The following is a 21,165-nucleotide window of genomic DNA, read 5'->3' on the forward strand; positions in this document are numbered from 1 at the left end:
TTTAATGCAATGCTATGTATTCATATATTTCTTGGCCAAATTAAAAATAGTTTATATGACTAGAAAATCACATAGCATAGTATTCTGACGGCTTTAACAATTTGTGAAAAAACCCACAAGGTCTTGCATTATGTTTACATTTAATTCTGTACATTTAACATGTAGTTTACTACAACATTTCTTAGATTAATTAAAGTTTTAAATCGAATTACACAGCTGATTAGACAACAGCAACACTTCAACTAAAAATCTGACTCCATGCACAGAATTAGAAAGAAAAAGAGAACATGTTTTTAAACTCATTCTTAATTTCAATAGCTAAAGGTATTTTTGTTTCCCATATATTTAAGCCTTTGCATATAACTTAGTAGTGAGACATGAAAATGATTCATCAAAAGGTAGCATGGTAGCAGTTACATTTAAAACTGTACCCTATTTTGATTGCTTCTTGCTGTATAGTATGTTAAAGCTGAACACATGGCCACTTATAAGCATACTGAGATCACAAGCCCTAGAAATGGAAGTTTTTGCTCCCACAGTTTAAGTATGTGAAGGGACACCTCCTCAGAAATTACATCATTGATTTCAATCCACTGCTGCATTTGAAGTTCAGTTTTAAGTCAAGAATCCGAATGATCCAGACAAGTGTGTTGCTAGGCAGCAGGTCAGATGGGATGAGGGGCCTTTCCTTAGCCCTGAGGGCTTACTGAACCACAGCACCAGCGCCATCTCCTGCAGGGGCAACCATACTGCAATCAGAGCTCATCACTGGGAAGAGAAACAAATCAACAGCCACACAGTTGTGATGAATTACTGTACACTACAATATAAATCACTGCGCTCTGATTCATCTCATACAGACTAATACATACCTTGGCCACTGGTGGTGTTTGTCTGTCAGTGGGACATAAACTACACCCATCAGTGCTTTCCTGAGGAAAGTACCATCGCTCTGACGGTCATATTGCTCGAGAACTTGGCTTCCACCCTCCGGGCCCACAGGCAAAACAAGTCTCCCACCTGGTTTCAACTGTTCCAGGAGCTGTTGATGCACATGTTTAAATCAGACCACTGAAGGCTATATAAACAACAATTAAATCAAATGCTTAATGCACATACAGCTTTAGGGAGTGTAGGAGCAGCTGCTCCAACATGAATGGCGTCATAGGGGGCTTCATCAGGAAAACCTAACCGTCCATCACCCACTGCAAAAAAGGCACAACACAAAAAAAATGTAATATGTAGACAAACAAGTAAAATGACAATGTTTATGCTTCATCGTATAAGAAAAAACACTTTATTTTAATGAACTATTTTAATCCCTCACCCACTAATTTAATTCGTCCAGAGGCAAGCAATTCTGGATCGTCCGCCTGGACATTTTTCACAGAGGTTTGCACCAGCTCATCTATGTGGTCAATTCCCACTACCTTTCCAGAAGGCCCTACCTGCAGTATAAACATAGTAAAACATATTGAAAAACGTGTGTGTGTGTGTGTGTGTGTGTGTGTGTGTGTGTGTGTGTATATATATATATATATATGTGTGTGTGTGTGTATACATATATATATATATATTATATATATTGGGAGTATACCTGCATTTCTTCTTTTTCTGATTATTTGCAACAAATATTTGTTTTTCCTTTATTTTAAATCTTACATTGTCTGCATAGTTGGTGTGGTGTGTAATTATGGTGTGGGATTATTATTAACAGCTGTTCATACTCTAAACGAGGTGTTCTTAATTTTGCTGCTACTTGCATGTCGTAAGTCTATGGAAGGTCGATTGATCGAAATTTTTCTAATAAAAAACATTATTGTGATAAGGCAAGTTTAAATGTTGTGTGTGATTTATGTATATGTTTCTAGTTTATATTGTACTCTCAACACACACACCTACTGATGATTCAGGTGTGTGGCAACAGTGTCATTATATTTTTTGTTTAGAAAAAAATGTGGGGAAAAAAATAAACAAAAATATTTTATATTAAAAACTTGCATGACATGCTGAAACAAAACTGCACTCACCATTCTGGCAAAGCATGCAGTGAGATATCCACTTCCTGAACCCACATCCAGGGCAGAGGCTCCTTCTATTAACTTGTCACTGAGAACCTCAAGAGCATGTGCATGCTAGACAAACAATCATTCATTAGAACATTTTAAATATGAAAATATTACATATGACAGTAACATCTACTTTTAGACGCGTTTGTCCGACCTACCATATGAGGGGCACTGATTGTAGCCTTGTATCCTTTGCAGAGAAAAAAAACAATGTCTGAGTGAAAAAAATGGCTCTGCAGTCAGCACTCTTTTCAGTTTACTTCATGTATTGAAACCAATATGCCTGGTGTTGTAAGAAATCACCTATGGACTGAGGAGAGTCAGCATAAGGGCGGTCTCTGGAATAAATCCCTCTATCGGTGGCAAGCATCGCATTAAACACTCTGTCACTGTGGATGACTCCATGATCTGTCACAGAAAGACACATTAAAATCTATACTAGGGAATATATATCCATTAAATTGCATAAATCTCTGTATTGACATATGTACAATAAAGTATTGTTTTTAGTATCTATCTATTTAGTACCTATTTAGTATATCTATCTATCTATCTACTAACCTCTCAAGCGAGTGATGAGTTCTATATGTGTTTTGCCACTAGAGATCCATGCCATGGTTCTGGAGAGCAGCAAACCCATAGGGACCGCTACTGCTGCCAGCCTGAGCACAGTCTGCATTGCCTAACTAGCACGGCCTGCAACAAATGACATTTTTATTTCTTGATCATTCCACAAAAATAACCGGCATGTTCGGACAGTCTGTAAATTCACTCTGAAATACACCTCTCATGAGTCTTCAGTTATTACCATGCTGAAAAAATAACTAACTTAAACCACTTATACTTTGCCAGGCTGGTCTCCAAAGTCTATAAAACCCTCCAGCCAACAGAACAGCCTCACCAAGCTGGGGGGGAAAAGCAGCAAACCTAGGCTGTTTTCCACCACAGCAGGGTACACTGAAACAGTTATGAAGTTATGCATGATTTGTGTGTAAATTAAAAACTATGTGAGTAATTGAATTTGTGATGCTTGTTATACTGTGTTTGATCATGTTAACAGCTTTAATATCTGGATCTACCTGTCTTTAGACCTCAGACCACTGATGCGTCCAACATGCGTCCTTGATTCAGATCAACAAACGTGAGAATCGGATCTGACCTAAATGTTACATGCCAGACAGCAAACAGACAGTGCAATAACATAATATTATTCTCTACGCAACAAACTGGGCTTTAAAATGTTATACGTAGTTTTCATATCGCACAACCGAGCAATAAAAAGAACAATATGCAGCGCCTCAAGTACAAGTTTGCATAATATTGTTTTAAAATGTTAGATAGACAAAGTACATAACTGTCAACACAGAACAAATATCTTACTTGTAAAATTCGACGTGATGTCAACGTGCTTGAGGAAGTAAACGGAAATAGCGTTTCCAAACATTTCTCTTCGACCAATAGCATTCACGAAATTATTGACGGACATGTGTGACGGCCAATCAAATTCGATGGATAATCCCTGCCGGTTACGTGCATCTCAGTAGCAGTGAAGGCAAAGCAATCAGAATTATGAGTTTTACATGCTAATGCTTGTATTTACTTCTCTTTTTAATATGCCATTTTAGATCTGTGCTGCGCTGAAAGCATTGTACTTTAAGGTAAGGACCACTACTCTAGTTTTAGGACTGATAATGTTCTACAGCTTCATTATACGGGCTTGCTAAAGAGCTAGTAATGTCAACAGTCGTTAAGATTTTTTTTTTTTTTACCGTATGTGAACAGCATTATTTATTCACAGACAGACCTGTCTTTTTTATTTTAAAATATATCATTTTGATATCTCATGTATAACACGCGAGTCTCCCCAGACTGTTTATAACTGATTTTTTATTATCAGAAACGTGATGATTGACGACTTTGAAACCCATTCGGTCCGATCTAGTGGAGACCTGTGGTCTGAGATCTGCTCAAGTCTGCCAGAGCCTCAGGAACAGGATGGTGGACAATTTACAGACTCATTTGAGCCTTCCTCTCCAGGAAACCCGCAGACAAACACCCCCAGAGTTGCTTCTTTCAGCCCCTGGGAACCAATGGCTGACTCTGAGGTTTACATTGCCAGTTTAGGTACTGGGAATTACATTTGATGATCATGTTATTTAAATATGGCTTGTTGATTTGTTGTCTTGAGTATGTTATGTTGCTACTTTACAGAAAATAGATTGAAGAGGATCAAGGGACAATCAAATGAAGTAACATCAAGGGAAATGCTCCGTTCCTTGTCTCAGGCTAAAAAGGAATGCTGGGATAGATTCCTCCATGATGCCCAAACCTCAGAACTGTTCCAAGAAGGAAACTTCGATCAGAGGTTAGGATGAGGCATTCGTCTTCAACTTATATAATTCAGCTCACTTTAATTGTAGATTATAACCCATTTGAGTAACATCTCTTTGTTAATTACAATTTGAAATAAATTATTACTTTAATCCAGCAAGGATGCATTAAATAAATAAATAAATAAATAAATAAAAAGAGCTACAAAGCACAACAGAATGTCAAATGCCAGTCTTGGCAAGTATTCACATAAAACACAGTCACATATGCTTTAAAGTATTAGTTCACTTTCAAATGAAAATTAGCCCAAGCTTTACTCACCCTCAAGCCATCCTAGGTGTATATGACTTTCTTCTTTCTGATGAACACAATCGGAGAAATATCAATAGATATCCTGACGCATCCGAGCTTTATAATGGCAATAAGCATTACCAAACGAGTATGAGCTGAAGAAAGTGTTTCCATCCACATCCATCCATCATAAACCTACTCCACGTGGCCTAATAAAGTCCTTCTGAAGCGAAATAATGCGTTTGTGTAAAAAAAAACAAAAAAAACAAAACAAAAAAAACTATATTTAACAAGTTATGAAGTAAAATATCTAGCTTCCACCAGACCGCCTTCCGTATTCAAGTAACGAAGAAAGTGTAAACTGCCGTCGCGTCAGTTACACTTTTTCCGTAAGTTGAATAGGGAAGGCATAGGATGTAGTGTAAACTTTGTGAACTGCTAGAGTTTCACACTTTCTTCATAAGCTGAATATGGAAGGCGGTCTGGCGGAAGCTAGATATTTTACTTCATAACTTGTTAAATATGGATTTTTTTACACACACGCATCGCTTCACTTCAGAATTCCTTTATTAACCCCCCACAGCCGTGTGGAATATGTTTATAATGGATGGATGTGGATGGAGACACTTTCTTCAGCTCATACTCGTTTGGTAATGCTTATTGCCATTCTAAAGCTTGGATGTGTCAGGATATTTATTAAAATATCTCTGATTATGTTCATCAGAAAGAAGAAAGTCGTATAAACCTATATGGCTTGAGAGTGAGTAAAGCTTGGGCTAATTTTCATTTGAAAGTGAACTAATCCTTTAAAGCCACGCACACACTTAATGATTGTAAGGCAGATTATGAATGTAAATTGATACTTATGACTGATCGCACTCAAACGCGTCCAGTCAGAGCCAATCTGCGATTACAGTCGGTGTTTCAATTTCCATGTGTGAGTATATAAATCGGCTCCAGTCGAAGGAAACAATCGGTATGTGTGTTCAGTTCAGTCTTAGAATGTTTCAGCTAATCGTTAGGTGTGTCCCCGGCTTAAGTGAAGGTAAGCAGCTGGGGAAAAAATCACATGTGTATTAGTATATTCAAAGTATTTGGTATATTATACTCATGCAGTAGGCTTAAAGTGTCATTAATGTTAATCAAACAACAAAAGTAAATGAGAAAATCATTTAGTATCTTTAATAAAGATCAATGTGTATTTGATTCATACAGTGAAGACAATGCATTTTACTTTTATATTTCATCATTTCTGTAGTATTTCTTACTAACTGCTGGCCTGGCACTGCTGGCCTAAAACCACAGTCACATATGGTGCTGTGGTTCTGCAAAACTAACTTCCGGTCTGGATACTAGTGCTGCGTCCGAAATCTTAAAAATGCTGCCTTTGTAGGATGCATTGCAAGGTAGGAAGGCATCAAGGCATGTCCAAATCCAATGTTGGCTTTACTTCCTGCCTCCTGAGATACAGTCGGGTCCATAAATATTGGGACATCGACACAACCACCACAATGGATTTGAAATGAAACGAACAAGATGTGCTTTAACTGCAGACTTTCAGCTTTAATTTGAGGGTATTTACATCCAAATCAGGTGAACGGTGTAGGAATTACAACAGTTTATATATGTGCCTCCCACTTTTTAAGGGACCAAAAGTAATGGGACAATTGGCTGCTCAGCTGTTCCATGGCCAGGTGTGTGTTATTCCCTCATTATCCCATTTACAAGGAGCAGATAAAAGGTTCAGAGTTCATTTCAAGTGTGCTATTTGCATTTGGAAACTTGCTGTCAACTCTCAATATGAGATCCAAAGAGCTGTCACTATCAGTGAAGCAAGCCATCATTAGGCTGAAAAAACAAAACAAACCCATCAGAGAGATAGCAAAACTTTAGGTGTGGCCAAATCAACTGTTTGGAACATCCTTAAAAAGAAAGAATGCACCGGTGAGCTCAGCAACACCAAAAGACCCGGAAGACCACGGAAAACAACTGTGGTGGATGACCGAAGAATTCTTTCCCTGGTGAAGAAAACACCCTTCACAACAGTTGGCCAGATCAAGAACACTCTCCAGGATGTAGGTGTATGTGTGTCAAAGTCAACAATCAAGAGAAGACTTCACCAGAGTGAATACAGAGGGTTCACCACAAGATGTAAACCATTGATGAGCCTTAAAAACAGGAAGGCCAGATTAGAGTTTGCCAAACAACATCTAAAAAAAGCCTTCACAGTTCTGGAACAACATCCTATGGACAGATGAGACCAAGATCAACTTGTACTAGAGTGATGGGAAGAGAAGAGTATGGAGAAGGAAAGGAACTGCTCATGATCCACAGCATACCACCTCATCAGTGAAGCATGGTGGTGGTAGTGTCATGGCGTGGGCATGTATGGCTGCCAATGGAACTGGTTCTCTTGTATTTATTGATGATGTGACTGCTGACAAAAGCAGCAGGATGAATTCTGAAGTGTTTCGGGCAATATTATCTGCTCATATTCAGCCAAATGCTTCAGAACTCATTGGACGGCGCTTCACAGTGCAGATGGACAATGACCCGAAGCATACTGTGAAAGCAACCAAAGAGTTTTTTAAGGGAAAGAAGTGGAATGTTATGCAATGGCCAAGTCAATCACCTGACCTGAATCCGATTGAGCATGCATTTCACTTGCTGAAGACAAAACTGAAGGGAAAATGCCCCAAGAACAAGCAGGAACTGAAGACAGTTGCAGTAGAGGCCTGGCAGAGCATCACCAGGGATGAAACCCAGCATCTGGTGATGTCTATGCCTTCCAGACTTCAGGCTGTAATTGACTGCAAAGGATTTGCAACCAAGTATTAAAAAGTGAAAGTTTGATTTATGATTGTTAATCTGTCCCATTACTTTTGGTCCCTTAAAAAGTGGGAGGCACATATACAAACTGTTGTAATTCCTACACCGTTCACCTGATTTGGATGTAAAAACCCTCAAATTAAAGCTGAAAGTCTGCAGTTAAAGCACATCTTGTTTGTTTCATTTCAAATCCATTGTGGTGGTGTATAGAGCCAAAAAGATTAGAATTGTGTCGATGTCCCAATATTTATGGACCTGACTGTACCTTCATCATAATTGTGTCCTTCGCTGCCTTTGATATCCCACAATCCTGTGCATTGCATTCTGTGACAGTTGAGCGAAAAAAGAAAGATGTCATCTGAAATTTGAGGTTGGTGGTTGGTTTGTGTGTAAATGTATGTTTTTGACCAATGGTTTCCACTTTTGATTTAATTTCTTAAAGGAATTTAAGTACTGCTTCCATGGTAATGCAATGTCCGATTTCAAAGTGGTTTTCACAGGATGAACATTAATGTTGGAAGCTTTTGAATGATACCAAATATGATGATTAATAAAGTACGTGATAAGAAAAAAAGCCAATAAAAAAAGATCGCCACTGTATTCCAGTGCAAGTATTGCTGCTTAAATTAATAAATAAAACAAAAGAATTTTAAGTTCCATGTTCTGTCATCTATTATTCAGTTAGTTTTCCTTGTATTCAATATTGGTATCAAGATATATTTACAAACCCGATTCCAAAAAAGTTGGGACAGTGTACAAATTGTGAATAAAAAAGGAAAGCAATAATTTACAAATCTTATAAACTTATATTTTATTCACAATAGAATATAGATAACATATCAAATGTTGAAAGTGAGACATTTTGAAATGTCATGCCAAATGTTGTCTCATTTTGGATTTCATGAGAGCTACACATTCCAAAAAAGTTGGGACAGGTAGCAATAAGAGGCCGGAAAAGTTAAATGTACATATAAGGAACAGCTGGAGGACCAATTTGCAACTTATTAGGTCAATTGGCAACATGATTGGGTATAAAAAGAGCCTCTCAGAGTGACAGTGTCTCTCAGAAGTCAAGATGGGCAGAGGATCACCAATTCCCCCAATGCTGCGGCGAAAAATAGTGGAGCAATATCAGAAAGGAGTTTCTCAGAGAAAAATTGCAAAGCGTTTGAAGTTATCATCTTCTACAGTACATAATATCATCCAAAGATTCAGAGAATCTGGAACAATCTCTGTGCGTAAGGGTCAAGGCCGGAAAACCATACTGGATGCCCGTGATCTTCGGGCCCTTAGACGGCACTGCATCACATACAGGAATGATACTGCAATGGAAATCACAACATGGGCTCAGGAATACTTTCATAAAACATTGTCGGTGAACACAATCCACCGTGCCATTCGCCATTGCCGGCTAAAACTCTATAGGTCAAAAAAGAAGCCATATCTAAACATGATCCAGAAGTGCAGGCGTTTTCTCTGGGCCAAGGCTCATTTAAAATGGACTGTGGCAAAGTGGAAAACTGTTCTGTGGTCAGATGAATCAAAATTTGAAGTTCTTTTTGGAAAACTGGGACGCCATGTCATCCGGACTAAAGAGGACAAGGACAACCCAAGTTGTTATCAGCGCTCAGTTCAGAAGCCTGCATCTCTGATGGTATGGGGTTGCATGAGTGCGTGTGGCATGGGCAGGAAAGGAAAGGCACCATCAATGCTGAAAGGTATATCCAAGTTCTAGAACAACATATGCTCCCATCCAGACGTCGTCTCTTTCAGGGAAGACCTTGCATTTTCCAACATGATAATGCCAGACCACATACTGCATCAATTACAACATCATGGCTGCGTAGAAGAAGGATCTGGGTACTGAAATGGCCAGCCTGCAGTCCAGATCTTTCACCCATAGAAAACATTTGGCGCATCATAAAGAGGAATATCGAAAAAGAAGACCTAAGACAGAGAGCAACTAGAAGCCTGTATTAGACAAGAATGGAACATCATTCCTATTCCTAAACTTGAGCAACCTGTCTCCTCAGTCCCCAGACGTTTGCAGACTGTTATAAAAAGAAGAGGGGATGCCACACAGTGGTAAACATGGCCTTGCCCCAACTTTTTTGAGATGTGTTGATGCCATGAAATTTAAAATCAACTTATTTTTCCCTTAAAATGATACATTTTCTCAGTTTAAACATTTGATATGTCATCTATGTTGTATTCTGAATAAAATATTGAAATTTGAAACTTCCACATTATTGCATTCTGATTTTATTCACAATTTGTAGTGTCCCAACTTTTTTGGAATCGGGTTTGTAATTGTCACAATACCTAAATTACGACTTTGATACGATATCTGATATCAAAGTGATAATTTTGGTATTGTAACAACACTACTTCAAGGGGGGTGTAATGCTATTTCATGCATTCTGACTTATTTACACTGTTAAACAGTTGCATTCTCATGCTAAACATGGCCAAAGTTTCAAAACACAAGTTGGACATATGATGGAGTATTTCTGTGCCAAATCCACTACTTCCGGTTTCGGTACAGGATTCAGAGTGTTTTTTTATTTTGAGTGTGTCCTGTATGACGTCAAAAGAGAGCGGAATTCCTTGTATAGGCACTTCTCCCTGATAATCGTGCGCACACCCATTACCCAGAGTAAGAGCCCATCGACGCGTTTCGTCCGGGATACGGAAGCCGAGATATTTTTCAACAATGGCTGTGTCCCAATTCAGGGGCTGCACCCTTTGAAGGCTGCATCATCGAGGCAGTCTCATTTAAGAAAAATAACCTTTAGATTGCAACGTAAGAAAGAAATTACAGTATTTTACACCTTACAATGTATATCAGTCAATTTTATTATGGTTACTTTTCTTAAATATGACATCCTTGATAAATTATTCAGCCTTCAAATGCGACCTCTGGAGGACACAGCCTCCGAAATGAGACGCAGCTCCTGTCACTGAAGGAGTGTGTTTTTGGTTGTGAGGGAAAGATTACATTTTCAGCTTCCCAAAGAACCCAGCGTTAAGGGAACAGAGGATGAAGTTTGTTTTTCCGGGGCAGCAACGGAGTTGTGCATGTATGTTTGTTCGTTCCCGGGAATTCGGTGATGAATACTTTGTAAACAAGTCCCAGTTCGGTGCTGGATTTGCTGATCACGGGTCGTGAGTAAAGCTGCATCAGATATCTGTGTTTTGTTGGCAATCAGCGCGCAAGTGCATGTAATGCATATAATAACACGAATGTTTTTGTTCCCTTTTTATTTATAATGATGTTGCAGCTAGCATGCCATCTCTAGGCAGAAACTGTGCACGCTCACGACTCTTTAGCTCCGCCCACGGCACTGATGGCAGATACGCCTCCAGGATCTCGTCTTTTTTCGGAAAGACTCGGTATAGCGTAATCTATTTTTATAAATATGACAAAACTAAAGACTTTGGTGATATGAAGGATGCATTGTTACTCTATATGTACTCAAGATTAATATAAGATTGGCAGAAACTGTGTGTGATACCCCCTTTAAGACTAGAGTAATGCCTTATTTTTAATATTCTGAAATGGAAAACTGAAATGGAAAACTGTTTTTAAACATAATAGTGTTTCATAATATATCTGTTTTTAAATGTTTTTTTTTTTGTTTTTTTTATCATATAAACGCAGCCTTGGTGAACATGTGACAGTGAGCATTGCTTTAAACATTAAAAATCTTACCAGACCCAAACTTTTGAACTAAAAAATGAACAAATCACAAACAAATCTTTTACTGAGAAAAGGCATGATGTTGATTATAACCTCTGCATATTTACACTTTTTATAGGGCTATTTTTCCATACCAGACTGTTTCAGCATATATAATTTCTTGAATTTCTCACTAGAATGGTCTACTTTAGATTACACAGTAACATGTCAGGGGAAGGTCAGGACTCTGACCTGGCCAATCTAAAAACTGAATTTATTCAGCTTTAACCACTCTGTTTTTGACTTTCTCTTGGATTGAGTCTGTGACCCAACATCGTGTCTGCAAAATATGTTTGGCAGCTACTTAGCCAGATAAGATTCCCACATTGGTGGAAGTAGCAAATGGTGTTGATGCCAATTAGCAGATGGTCCTAAAAAATACTTTTGTAATCAGTTCTGTGATTAGAAGTCCATTAAAGTTGGAATATTTTTAATTAGAATATTATTATCCTTGAGATTCACAAATTTTTCCATCAATGACCTTGATTTTTTTAACTATTAGTTTTATAGTGATATGTTGTTCATCACGAGAGCCTGTTTTATTAATAATTATGACTTGGGGCAAGATTTTAGGAGCCATTCACTCAGAAATCTGATTATGTTGAACAAATGCCATGTATTTCTATGGTGAAATGATTTAATCATCAACTGGTATGCATGTAATTATCCTGCATTGTCTTTCTTGCAGTGCTTTGGAGCAGTTCAAACGCTGGATGTCTCCAGAAAGGGTGGCTATCAATGCAGAAGAGCTGGAGTATCTTCTTTTGCCCACACAGAACAGTGAGGCTCTTGCTAGCCCAACCCAAACTGAAAAGCCACATGAGGAGGAAGAGTGCCCCAGCCCAGAGAAATAACCATATCACAGCGATAAACCTGTTTGCTGTACTGACCAGCAGTGTTAAGAGTAAATGGGGTAGTGTTGTGGAAAGCAATGAAATATTATGATCCATTTAACGGGATCATTTGCTTCACAGAGATAAATGAAGGTGTCCTTGGTTGTGTGTCTATCAATCCAGTTTTTTAATTCAAGGTGCATTATTGTATCCTCATATTGAAAGAAATACGAGTAAAAAAAAAAAAAAAAAAAAAAATCTCTTTATCGGAGACATTTCAGAAGTACATGTATATTCTGAACAAAGAAAAAAAAACAGCAAGAAGAACTTCACTACATTATCATGAAACATTCCATTTATGTATCATTAAATGAATTTCATTATTTACTTGTGAATTTTTTGCTATTTACTCCTTTCCTGTCGTATTGAAACTGATGCTCTTATACACTAATCCATACACAAACATTACATTTTTAAACTATTTCATTTATGTATGAATTGATAATCTAATTTCTGTCAGGTGAGCATTCTCCTGAATTCAAATGTGTAGGTCATTGACTAAATTAAACATTAGTAGAGAAAGTTAAGTGTGATAAGGCCATTGTTTCTAATCATGTTAGTAACTGTTCGTTTTATTCAAAAAGGATAATAAAAGCTATGAAGGAGTCATAATGACATTCTTGTGTGACCTTTGTAGTGATGCATACTGATATGTTTGCCCAGCAGTAACCAATAGATGTCACTATTGTTGAATATGGATGAGGCACCTCTTCAGGGCATTCCTGTCATTATATTCTGGAAGCATCATTGCTTTGTTTCACAGCTGGCCTATGTAATTACATACAAAATGTTATTCATATTATGTGTGTAAAATTGTCCATTCTTTATTGCATGAGTGCTATATTTAGGCTACTTTGAAATTTTATAATTAAAATCTATGTTTTCCGCTTCCAGTTTCTTCCTCAACATCATAAGTTGAGTTAGTTTACGATATTTTGATCAGGCGCAGTATTTCTGTCGCCTTGCTCGATACGTTAATGAAGATGAAAAAAAAAAAAAAAAAAAACAACATTTGTCAATGTGTCGCTTGACGTCTGTTTTCAGTGTGTTATTTATTTGCAATGGTAGTTCTTGCATTACTAATAAGAAAACTTTATAGTTGTGTCTCAAAACCTCGTAAACTGACTGTTGGACATTGGAACTCGAGTTGTTCAAACGGAGCTATGAGGTCCAAAGGATGTCTTGGCAGGCAGCTCAAACTGTATTTGTAATTAAATGCGTTAATTTTTAATTACATGATTTTTTATCTATTTTTCTTATTTGTATCGATTTGAATTCGTTTTATTTGGTTAATTCTATTAATTTAGCAGAATTGTATCATTCACAGCATTACGTGAGCAGGCTGGTCGTTACTGAAGGTTCCTCACACTTGTGCGCATTGACGTGTGGAGGGAAATCTCCAGGCATCTGTGCGCGTGGCTGGTGTCGATGTTCGCGCTGAATGTAGCCTACACAAGTTGTGAAGCTTTTAAGGAGGAAATGTTCTCGGGTCGTATTTAATAAAGACAACATAGTGATTTACTAAGTCTTACCTGTATCCTTTTATAAAGTGCTTTTGGATCATGCCTCATCCACTGAAGAAGTGATCAACAGGACAAAGGTGGGCAATTTATCTTTATTGAAATAGCGCGGTGTGTGTATCGCAATAATGTTTTAATTAGAAAGCTAATTCAATTGAATGGGCATACTGAATAATCAGACAAAGCTAGTAGAGAATTATAGCTTAATCAGTAAATCAATGTACATATGAGTGTCTGTAAATGCAAATATGCAGAATTGCAGTCCTATCTTAATTGTAAGAATTGTTGAAATTGGAAACATGCATTTGATGGATGTTAGATTAATAATTGTTCCTTAATCATTATGATTTCATTCATCCAAAAAAGCGCTATACAAATAAATGTGAATTGAATTGAATTGAATCCAAAGGAGTGTATAAACTCCTCATTTATCATCAGAGGAAAACAAGTCAAGTTTGGCTCTCATTGCTTGTTTCGCACTCTTGAGATGCTGAGTTACAGTATTGAATCTGTCTTTTAGGTTTGTGGGCAATGACTCCACCATTACAACTGTTAAATTACCTCTCTGGTGCTGAGGAGAGAAGGATCTTAGTAATGTAACTGCTGTCTTCTTCATTTAGACTTGAGGTGTACTGCTATTCATACAGTTTGGTGGGAAGCAGCAGCATTCTGTGATGATCCAACTGATCACAAATCAGTGTATTCTAATTGACAGAGAGCAACAAACAGGACTTTGCCAGTCTCAAAATGTTCTCGTCATGTTCAGAGAGGTCACAGTTCATTAATAATATAGAGAACCACTTAAATGCGCAAAACGAATGCATTAGGTGAACTAATCGACAAAGGCCATTTATCTTTTTTTCCCTTATATTTATTCAGAAGATATTTCATTAGAACAGCTCTTCGATTATATACTTTTATATTAACATTCCCAATATAGTGCGCATGGTCACACTATGCGGGGTAAGTTGGAGTTCCACAATGGAAACTGCCATTAAATCAAGTGTTAATGGCTTTATTAAATTTGCCTAAAAGTAATAAGCCGTTTCAACAGCAGGATTTGATGTTTTTTTTTTTTTTTTCTATTATTTCTCCTTATTCTATCCTTTACAGTGGACACTTGTAAGTCTGAGCATCTAACATCTTGTAAGGGTCCTCTAACAGATAGAAGCCAAAATGTCTGCTGAAGTTATTCAGGCAGCCAATTTTAGAGTCTTCTTGTTCACAAGTACGTACAAATTGCTGTTCATGGAATTTTATTTCAAAGAGATAAAAGTGGTTCCTCGCCGGTACACCTAATGCACTGGAAAATGAAGAAAGCCTTAAACGTTTGCTATCTCTTGCGTAGAATCTTGCAATAATTGAAGTCAAAAATAATAAAACACTGTCATGAATCATTTCAAGTGGATATTTGTATAGCTTGTCACTCCTGTGAGGTTAGAGAACCGATCAAAGAGATTTACTTCCTATGTTTTCTGCTTTGTACACCTTGGTCTGTTCATTTATCAGTTTGTATGGAAGTTGTGGATTACTTTGGCATGTAAGTGTTTCCTTTATATGGAAGATTAGGAATGTTCTTGTTCTAGAGACACAGAGTACAAGACCTCTCCACTTTAAATTACACACAAATAATCCAAGTGGACATCCAATCTAGACCGGCATTGTGTAGTGATCTGTGCTTCTGTAACAGTGCCACTGAAGTTAAATCAGTTTTCTGAGCCCAAATGCAGTTTATTTCATGATTGTACAAAAAGCATACAAACAAAGCAATAACTTGAAAATAAACATAATCTTGACTAGGTAAAGCATGGCATTAACATGAACCTCACAACAGTGGACTACAGCATCAAAAGATGACAAAGCTAGACCAAGACACATGGCAATATGAGAGCTATAAATACGCAGATTACTGATGACGAGCAAATGAGCAACACCTGAATGCAATAAAAAAATACCAATGAGAAATACCTAACACAAATGAAAATAAAAGCTCATGACATGAACACAGGGGAAATGTGGGAATCACATGACATAAAAAACCCGAAAGATCTCAACAAAATCTGTTGCTTTAGCAATAACGCACATTTATTGTAATTCACTATTGGTTCTCAAAAATGGGTCGCAGATCTGTTCTGACAAAACTATGTAAGGTTAAAGAAAATACAAGCCAGACTAAATTAAATGAGTTTACATGTTTAGAGCTGACCACAATTGTGTGATGAATTATTAGCTGCAAACAGCATGAAAACATTGAAATTCAAGACATTTACAAATACATTTTTCCTATTAAAAATGCCTAAGCAATATCTAAAATAATGAATATCAATAATGATAATTTTAATAATGTTGTACATCCTTTTACCTAGGCAATAAAGTACATCATATTTCATAGATCATAGTGTGATGGTGTGATGTATATCATAATTTATTCCTGTGATGGCAAAGCTGAATTTTCAGCATCATTGCTCCAGTCTTGTGTCACATGATCCTCAGATCTTTATTCTAATACACTGATTTCATGCTCAAAAAAAAACCCAAAAACATTTCTTATTATTATCAATGTTGAAATCAGTTGTGCTGCCTAAAATGTTGTGGAAACTGTTTTATCTGGATTCTTTGATGAATAGAATGTTTAAAAGAATAGCATTTATTTGAAACATTATACATATACCCCTAACACATACCTCAAAATTCCAAATGAGTGTATATACAATATATATTCATTTTTATATATACACATTATTTACATTTCAATTTATTTCAAACAGGTATCTGCTTGCTGTCATCACGCCTTGACAGACATGGACTATCTCCATAACGAATCGTGGATAAACATGTCTTTAGATGCATCTGCGTCATCGTTCAGTGGACTCCAGCTCCTGATGGACCTGAAGCCACTCTTCATCCCTCTGTATGCCATGCTAGTCCTGGTAGCGTGCTCTGGAAATCTTCTCCTCCTCACCCACATCGGACTGAACAAGAAACTTCACAGCACTACAAACTTCCTCATTGGAAACCTGGCCCTGGTTGACCTGGTTATGTGCCTGTTCTGTGTTCCCCTGACCGCGTTTTACGCCTTTGATGAGCGTGGTTGGGTTTTTGGCAAGTTCATGTGTCACTTTGTTACCCTGATGCAGACTGCGACTGCGTTTGCTGCAGTCCTGTCATTAACCGCCATTGCGGTGGACCGATATGTGGTGGTCGCCTATCCTATTCGGCGCCGAGGAGGTCGTTCCTTCTGCACCTGGTTGGTGGTCAGCGTATGGCTCTGCGCTTTGGCAATGTCCACCCCCACGGCTTTTCATACGGTGTACCTGGATCTGAGCGCAACTGGCCATGAAATGGCAGTTTGTGAGGAGTTCTGGAATGGGCAGGAGCTCAGTCGACTAATATATTCATGTTTCTTCCTGCTCCTTTCCTATTTTGTTCCTCTAGCAGCAGTTTCCATTTCCTACTGTGCAATCTCCTGCCACCTGCAGCACAGAGCTACACCTCGGCTCATGGCCGCTACACCTTCCAACCAGGAGAAGTGGGGGCGCAAGAGGCGCAAGACTTTTCGTCTCCTACTGGTGTCTGTTCTGTCATTCGCGTTCTCCTGGCTCCCCTTGCAGGTAGTCAACCTCATTCGTGACCTGGACACCGACTTCGCCATCCTGAGCAAGAATCACGTCAATGTGATACAGGTGTCGTGCCACTTGTTAGCCATGAGCTCGGCTTGCTACAACCCCTTCATTTATGCTTCTCTTCACAAAAAGTTCCTGTCATATCTATGCCAGAACATATTTCAAAGAAGAAAACCTCATCGTACTCAGAGCAGCATCACAACCTCCAGCCGAATCCTCCGCTTGAATACTTCTAGTACTCTAGCTGACATTCCCATGGCCATTAGTAAGATTTCACAAGACTGAATCTTCTCCCCACCACACGGATGTTGCTTCTTTAGATTCTAGAACTGAACAGCCCGACGGCAAATTCTGTACCATCACAGCTGATTTGTTAAACCAACGAATCTTTTCTTAAAGCTAAATATGAAAGGCTTGAACCCTGAAGGAAAATGTATGTATCTGCTTGAATGTTAAACATTTGAACCAAATCTAAGAAGACCAGTCTTGTGATTTTTGGTCCAAAGCCCTGGGTATACTTCGTTTTTTTACATGTACGCTAGAGTCGAACACACAGCCCCTTGCAAAGTTTACTTCACTTGACTCGTACGCGTACACAGGCGTTCGTATGCATATGCGCCACGAGTTACAACACATATTTGTATTCTTTCATGCTAAAGTTGTATAAAATTAAGGTACTTTCTAACCTCTTCGCACATTGCCACTGTAGCTTGCATGCGTTCCGCTCTGTTCTGTTTATGCAGGTTTTCTTCGACTACCTTGTGAATCGACGCCCCAGGGCATGGTTGTCACCTTGTGGAAAAAACGAATTACTGCAAAAATAAAAAATTAAAAAATTAAAAGCGCATGTGCAACCTGCGCGTACAAAGTACAATTCATGAGTTCACACTTACAAATAATCAGATAATAAGTAGCATGTGTAACAGTATGTGTATTTGGCATGCTGTCCGAGGAGAGGGCTCTGAGCTCGGTGTTTGGCCCGAATCCAGAGTACTCTCTGTGTATTTCTGGTGAGGAAGTAACCAGGTGAGTGTGAGGCGACGGGGTTGTGGAGGGATGCTGGAAAACACTGTTGAGGAATATGGCTGAGACGACTGTTTTTATATTCAGGCCTTCACTCATGCTGAGTGGGTAGATATGTTGATTGTTGACAGCCGGCTGAAATGACGTGATGATTAGTCTGATTATTTGAACGTTGCTCCTCCCGAATTTTGTTATTAAAACATAATTTCGCGTCATGCACACTGTAAGTTGACCCTCACGTATGTGTAAAAAGTGAAGTATACTTTGGGCTTAACTGTTCAGTAGCAAAAATGTCCTTTTTTCATATCTCTCGACCAGTAGATGGCGCTGTGTCAAAGCTACTCATGTACCTTCAGGCCATGCTTGTGATGACTTGTACTTGTAAGTTGTGTCTGAGTATGCTAAAGCCTTGCAGAGATATAACATCATGTCCATTTTGGCCTGATTTATTTGTGTGCTATTTGTACTTGAATTCAATAACTTTTTTGTTTCAGCTTGGTCTGAAGGTTATGAAAATCAAAGCATGTTTAAAAATGTTTACATTTTTTTTTTCTTACTGTTTGTCAGAATGATGTGATGTCTAAAATGATCCTACAAGGACTTATTCCAACTATAAATACACACTGGTGGTATAAATGAAAAAAAAGCTACTGTTCACTAATTGCGCTTCTGTATTAATTTAGTGGCATTGTAAGGCAATATTAATTATGCATGTCCATTTGTTTAATGTGAAGTACTGCACTTAAGTGTCCATTAGAGGTTTACTTAAAACAAAAACCCCTCTGTAATACAATATAATGTAATACATTACATAATAAATTCAATGCAATAAAGGTGTAGCAAGCACAGTATGCATTCTCAGTATATTCTTTGACAATACACATTACGTATTCTCTTTTTAAAATATTGGTAACACATCAACAAGGCTCCATTTGCTAACATTAGTTAACTACATTAGTTAACATTAAAAATGTAAAAATGTAGTTTATGTCCATTTCAGCATTTACCAATACATTATTAAAATCAAAAGTTGTATTTGTGAATATTACTTAATGGACCTGAGCTAACAAACTAATGTGAACTTACAATGAATTAAGTTGTATTTTCATTTACTGTTGTTACTGAAGATTATTAAGTAATTCAAATTAAATAATAATGCATTAACTAATGGGACCTTATGGTAAAGTGCTACCAAAATATTTTATATAAAAAATATTAAAATGATTTTGTCAGTGTTTTAGCAGTTTGGTATTTGTTTAATGATTCTTTATGCAGGTTACATCATTTTGAGACAAGTGCCTGTCTTCACGAGTAAGTTCGTTAAACCGATTCATAAAAAATTTCAGATTCATTCAGGAATGGAGCATGTGATAGTTTTTATGAGTGAGTCTTAATATTATTTATTCAGTCCATTCATTCAAAAACACTGATGCTGCATTTCACAAACAAAACCACTGTGTTGCTTGCCAGTCTCTGTGGTGGCTTTGTTTAGAATTATTTGCTTTGGCAGAGCAAAAACGGACAAAATAATTGGCAATACTGTCAAATATTGCAAAATGTAAGTTTGCTCAACATTCAATTTGTGTTTATTGAACTGTATAAAATTGGCTATATAACACAGTTTTTTTCCTCAAATATCAGCATGGCTGTGATTTCCTGCGGCATGAGCTTGCTTGTGTGATATATTTTCATATATATTTTCAGATTTTAAATATATTTTCATCTATTTATATAGATTTTTTCAAATGTCTTGATATCAAAGAATTAAATAAATAACATGTTCTATTTCTTGCATATGAATATTGTATTCATTTGGCTTTGGTTCAGCAGATGGTAAATGAACCAAATGCAAATGACCTAATAAACATCCTGCATTTAAAATGATCATGGAGCACATTGCTGTAACAGCATTACAAGCAGTCATGACCTTACATAAATCATAGCCAATTAGATTACAATAATTTCTAATAAATGCAATTATGCTTGTTATACTATAAACAAAAAGCTATAGCGAATACATATAATAGTGTAATTTAACTTAGATTTATTACGCATGGAAGTGCACGAGGAGTCTAGTGTGCACCCAAAGATCTTGTAGTGTAGTGTGGTTTGTGTTTTGTACATGGCACGGTATTTAGGTATTACTGCTCACCATCTTCAAAAGAAAATGCACAAAACACTGTCAGGCTGCATAAAAGGCCATGGACTCTCTAATACTGTATTATGAAAGTACTTTCATCTGCTGCACCTTCTGTTCATTTTTCCCCCCTTTTTGTTTTATTCACTTGGCTGCTTTCATATTGTTATGCATCAGAAAACAGACGAAGCGTAAGTGTTAGACCACTGATGGTTTTTCTAATGTCTGAAGACCTTTTAGTGCTTTATTTTTAGTTTTCCTTTAAGTCGCCTGTGCCTCGAGACTTACGTTTATTAATTTTGCACTGAAATCAGCAGGATGTTGAAAATAATGTGCATAGTTTCATTTGTGTTTTGGTCTAAATGGTGTAATTATGCACTTTTAGATTTTTTTTAAAACTTGTCTCTATAGTGTCTCTAATTTAGAATCTTAGACTTATAAAATTATGCCTTTGGTCAAGAAAACTACAGGAGTATAAGGGTTTAAAAAACACACTTTAACAAGATGAGAGATTATTTCAGAGCCCTTCTGCCAAGTACATGCTTGAGCTTTGCTAAATCAGACAGCAATTAAGAGGGAATTAAATCTCTATCAGCCAGGTGTTCCATAACATATTCATTGCATTCATTCTCTAATAACACAAAAATGCAGTCTCGAAAATGCGCATGTCTTAAACAACTCTGAATTCATAAATGTACCATTTAACACCA

At 37.4% G+C, this 21,165-nt stretch overlaps 3 protein-coding genes across 5 annotated transcripts; 2 read left to right on the top strand and 1 right to left on the bottom strand.

The window, feature by feature from the left end:
* Positions 1 to 123: 123 nt before the first annotated feature.
* Positions 124 to 3,538, bottom strand: pcmtl (l-isoaspartyl protein carboxyl methyltransferase, like). 3 transcript variants are annotated; one of them, XM_048191571.1, is made up of 10 exons: positions 3,450 to 3,538; positions 3,149 to 3,228; positions 2,631 to 2,765; positions 2,373 to 2,477; positions 2,228 to 2,259; positions 2,031 to 2,135; positions 1,328 to 1,448; positions 1,120 to 1,205; positions 873 to 1,042; positions 124 to 732 (listed from the first exon to the last, which is right to left on the bottom strand). In XM_048191571.1, exons 3-10 carry the CDS (start codon positions 2,746 to 2,748, stop codon positions 690 to 692), a joined length of 780 nt encoding a protein of 259 aa, XP_048047528.1. In that variant the 5' UTR covers positions 2,749 to 2,765; positions 3,149 to 3,228; positions 3,450 to 3,538; the 3' UTR covers positions 124 to 689. The 3 variants fall into 3 exon arrangements, with proteins under 3 accessions (XP_048047528.1, XP_048047530.1, XP_048047529.1); XM_048191573.1 differs by having other exon boundaries at positions 124 to 768; XM_048191572.1 differs by lacking the exon at positions 3,149 to 3,228 and having other exon boundaries at positions 3,450 to 3,472.
* On the top strand, positions 3,522 to 12,764 carry ccdc32 (coiled-coil domain containing 32). The gene is made up of 4 exons (XM_048191574.1): positions 3,522 to 3,727; positions 3,967 to 4,193; positions 4,281 to 4,434; positions 11,948 to 12,764. The coding sequence occupies exons 2-4, from the start codon at positions 3,974 to 3,976 to the stop codon at positions 12,111 to 12,113; spliced, it is 540 nt and encodes a 179-aa protein (XP_048047531.1). The 5' UTR covers positions 3,522 to 3,727; positions 3,967 to 3,973; the 3' UTR covers positions 12,114 to 12,764.
* A 2,220-nt stretch (positions 12,765 to 14,984) lies between these two features.
* prlh2r (prolactin releasing hormone 2 receptor) lies at positions 14,985 to 20,965 on the top strand. Its single transcript, XM_048191576.1, has one exon. The coding sequence runs from the start codon at positions 16,474 to 16,476 to the stop codon at positions 17,578 to 17,580; it is 1,107 nt and encodes a 368-aa protein (XP_048047533.1). The 5' UTR covers positions 14,985 to 16,473; the 3' UTR covers positions 17,581 to 20,965.
* The last annotated feature ends 200 nt before the right edge of the window (positions 20,966 to 21,165 follow it).

The sequence above is a fragment of the Megalobrama amblycephala genome, linkage group LG5 (assembly GCF_018812025.1).
Source record: "Megalobrama amblycephala isolate DHTTF-2021 linkage group LG5, ASM1881202v1, whole genome shotgun sequence".
Lineage (NCBI taxonomy): Eukaryota > Metazoa > Chordata > Actinopteri > Cypriniformes > Xenocyprididae > Megalobrama > Megalobrama amblycephala.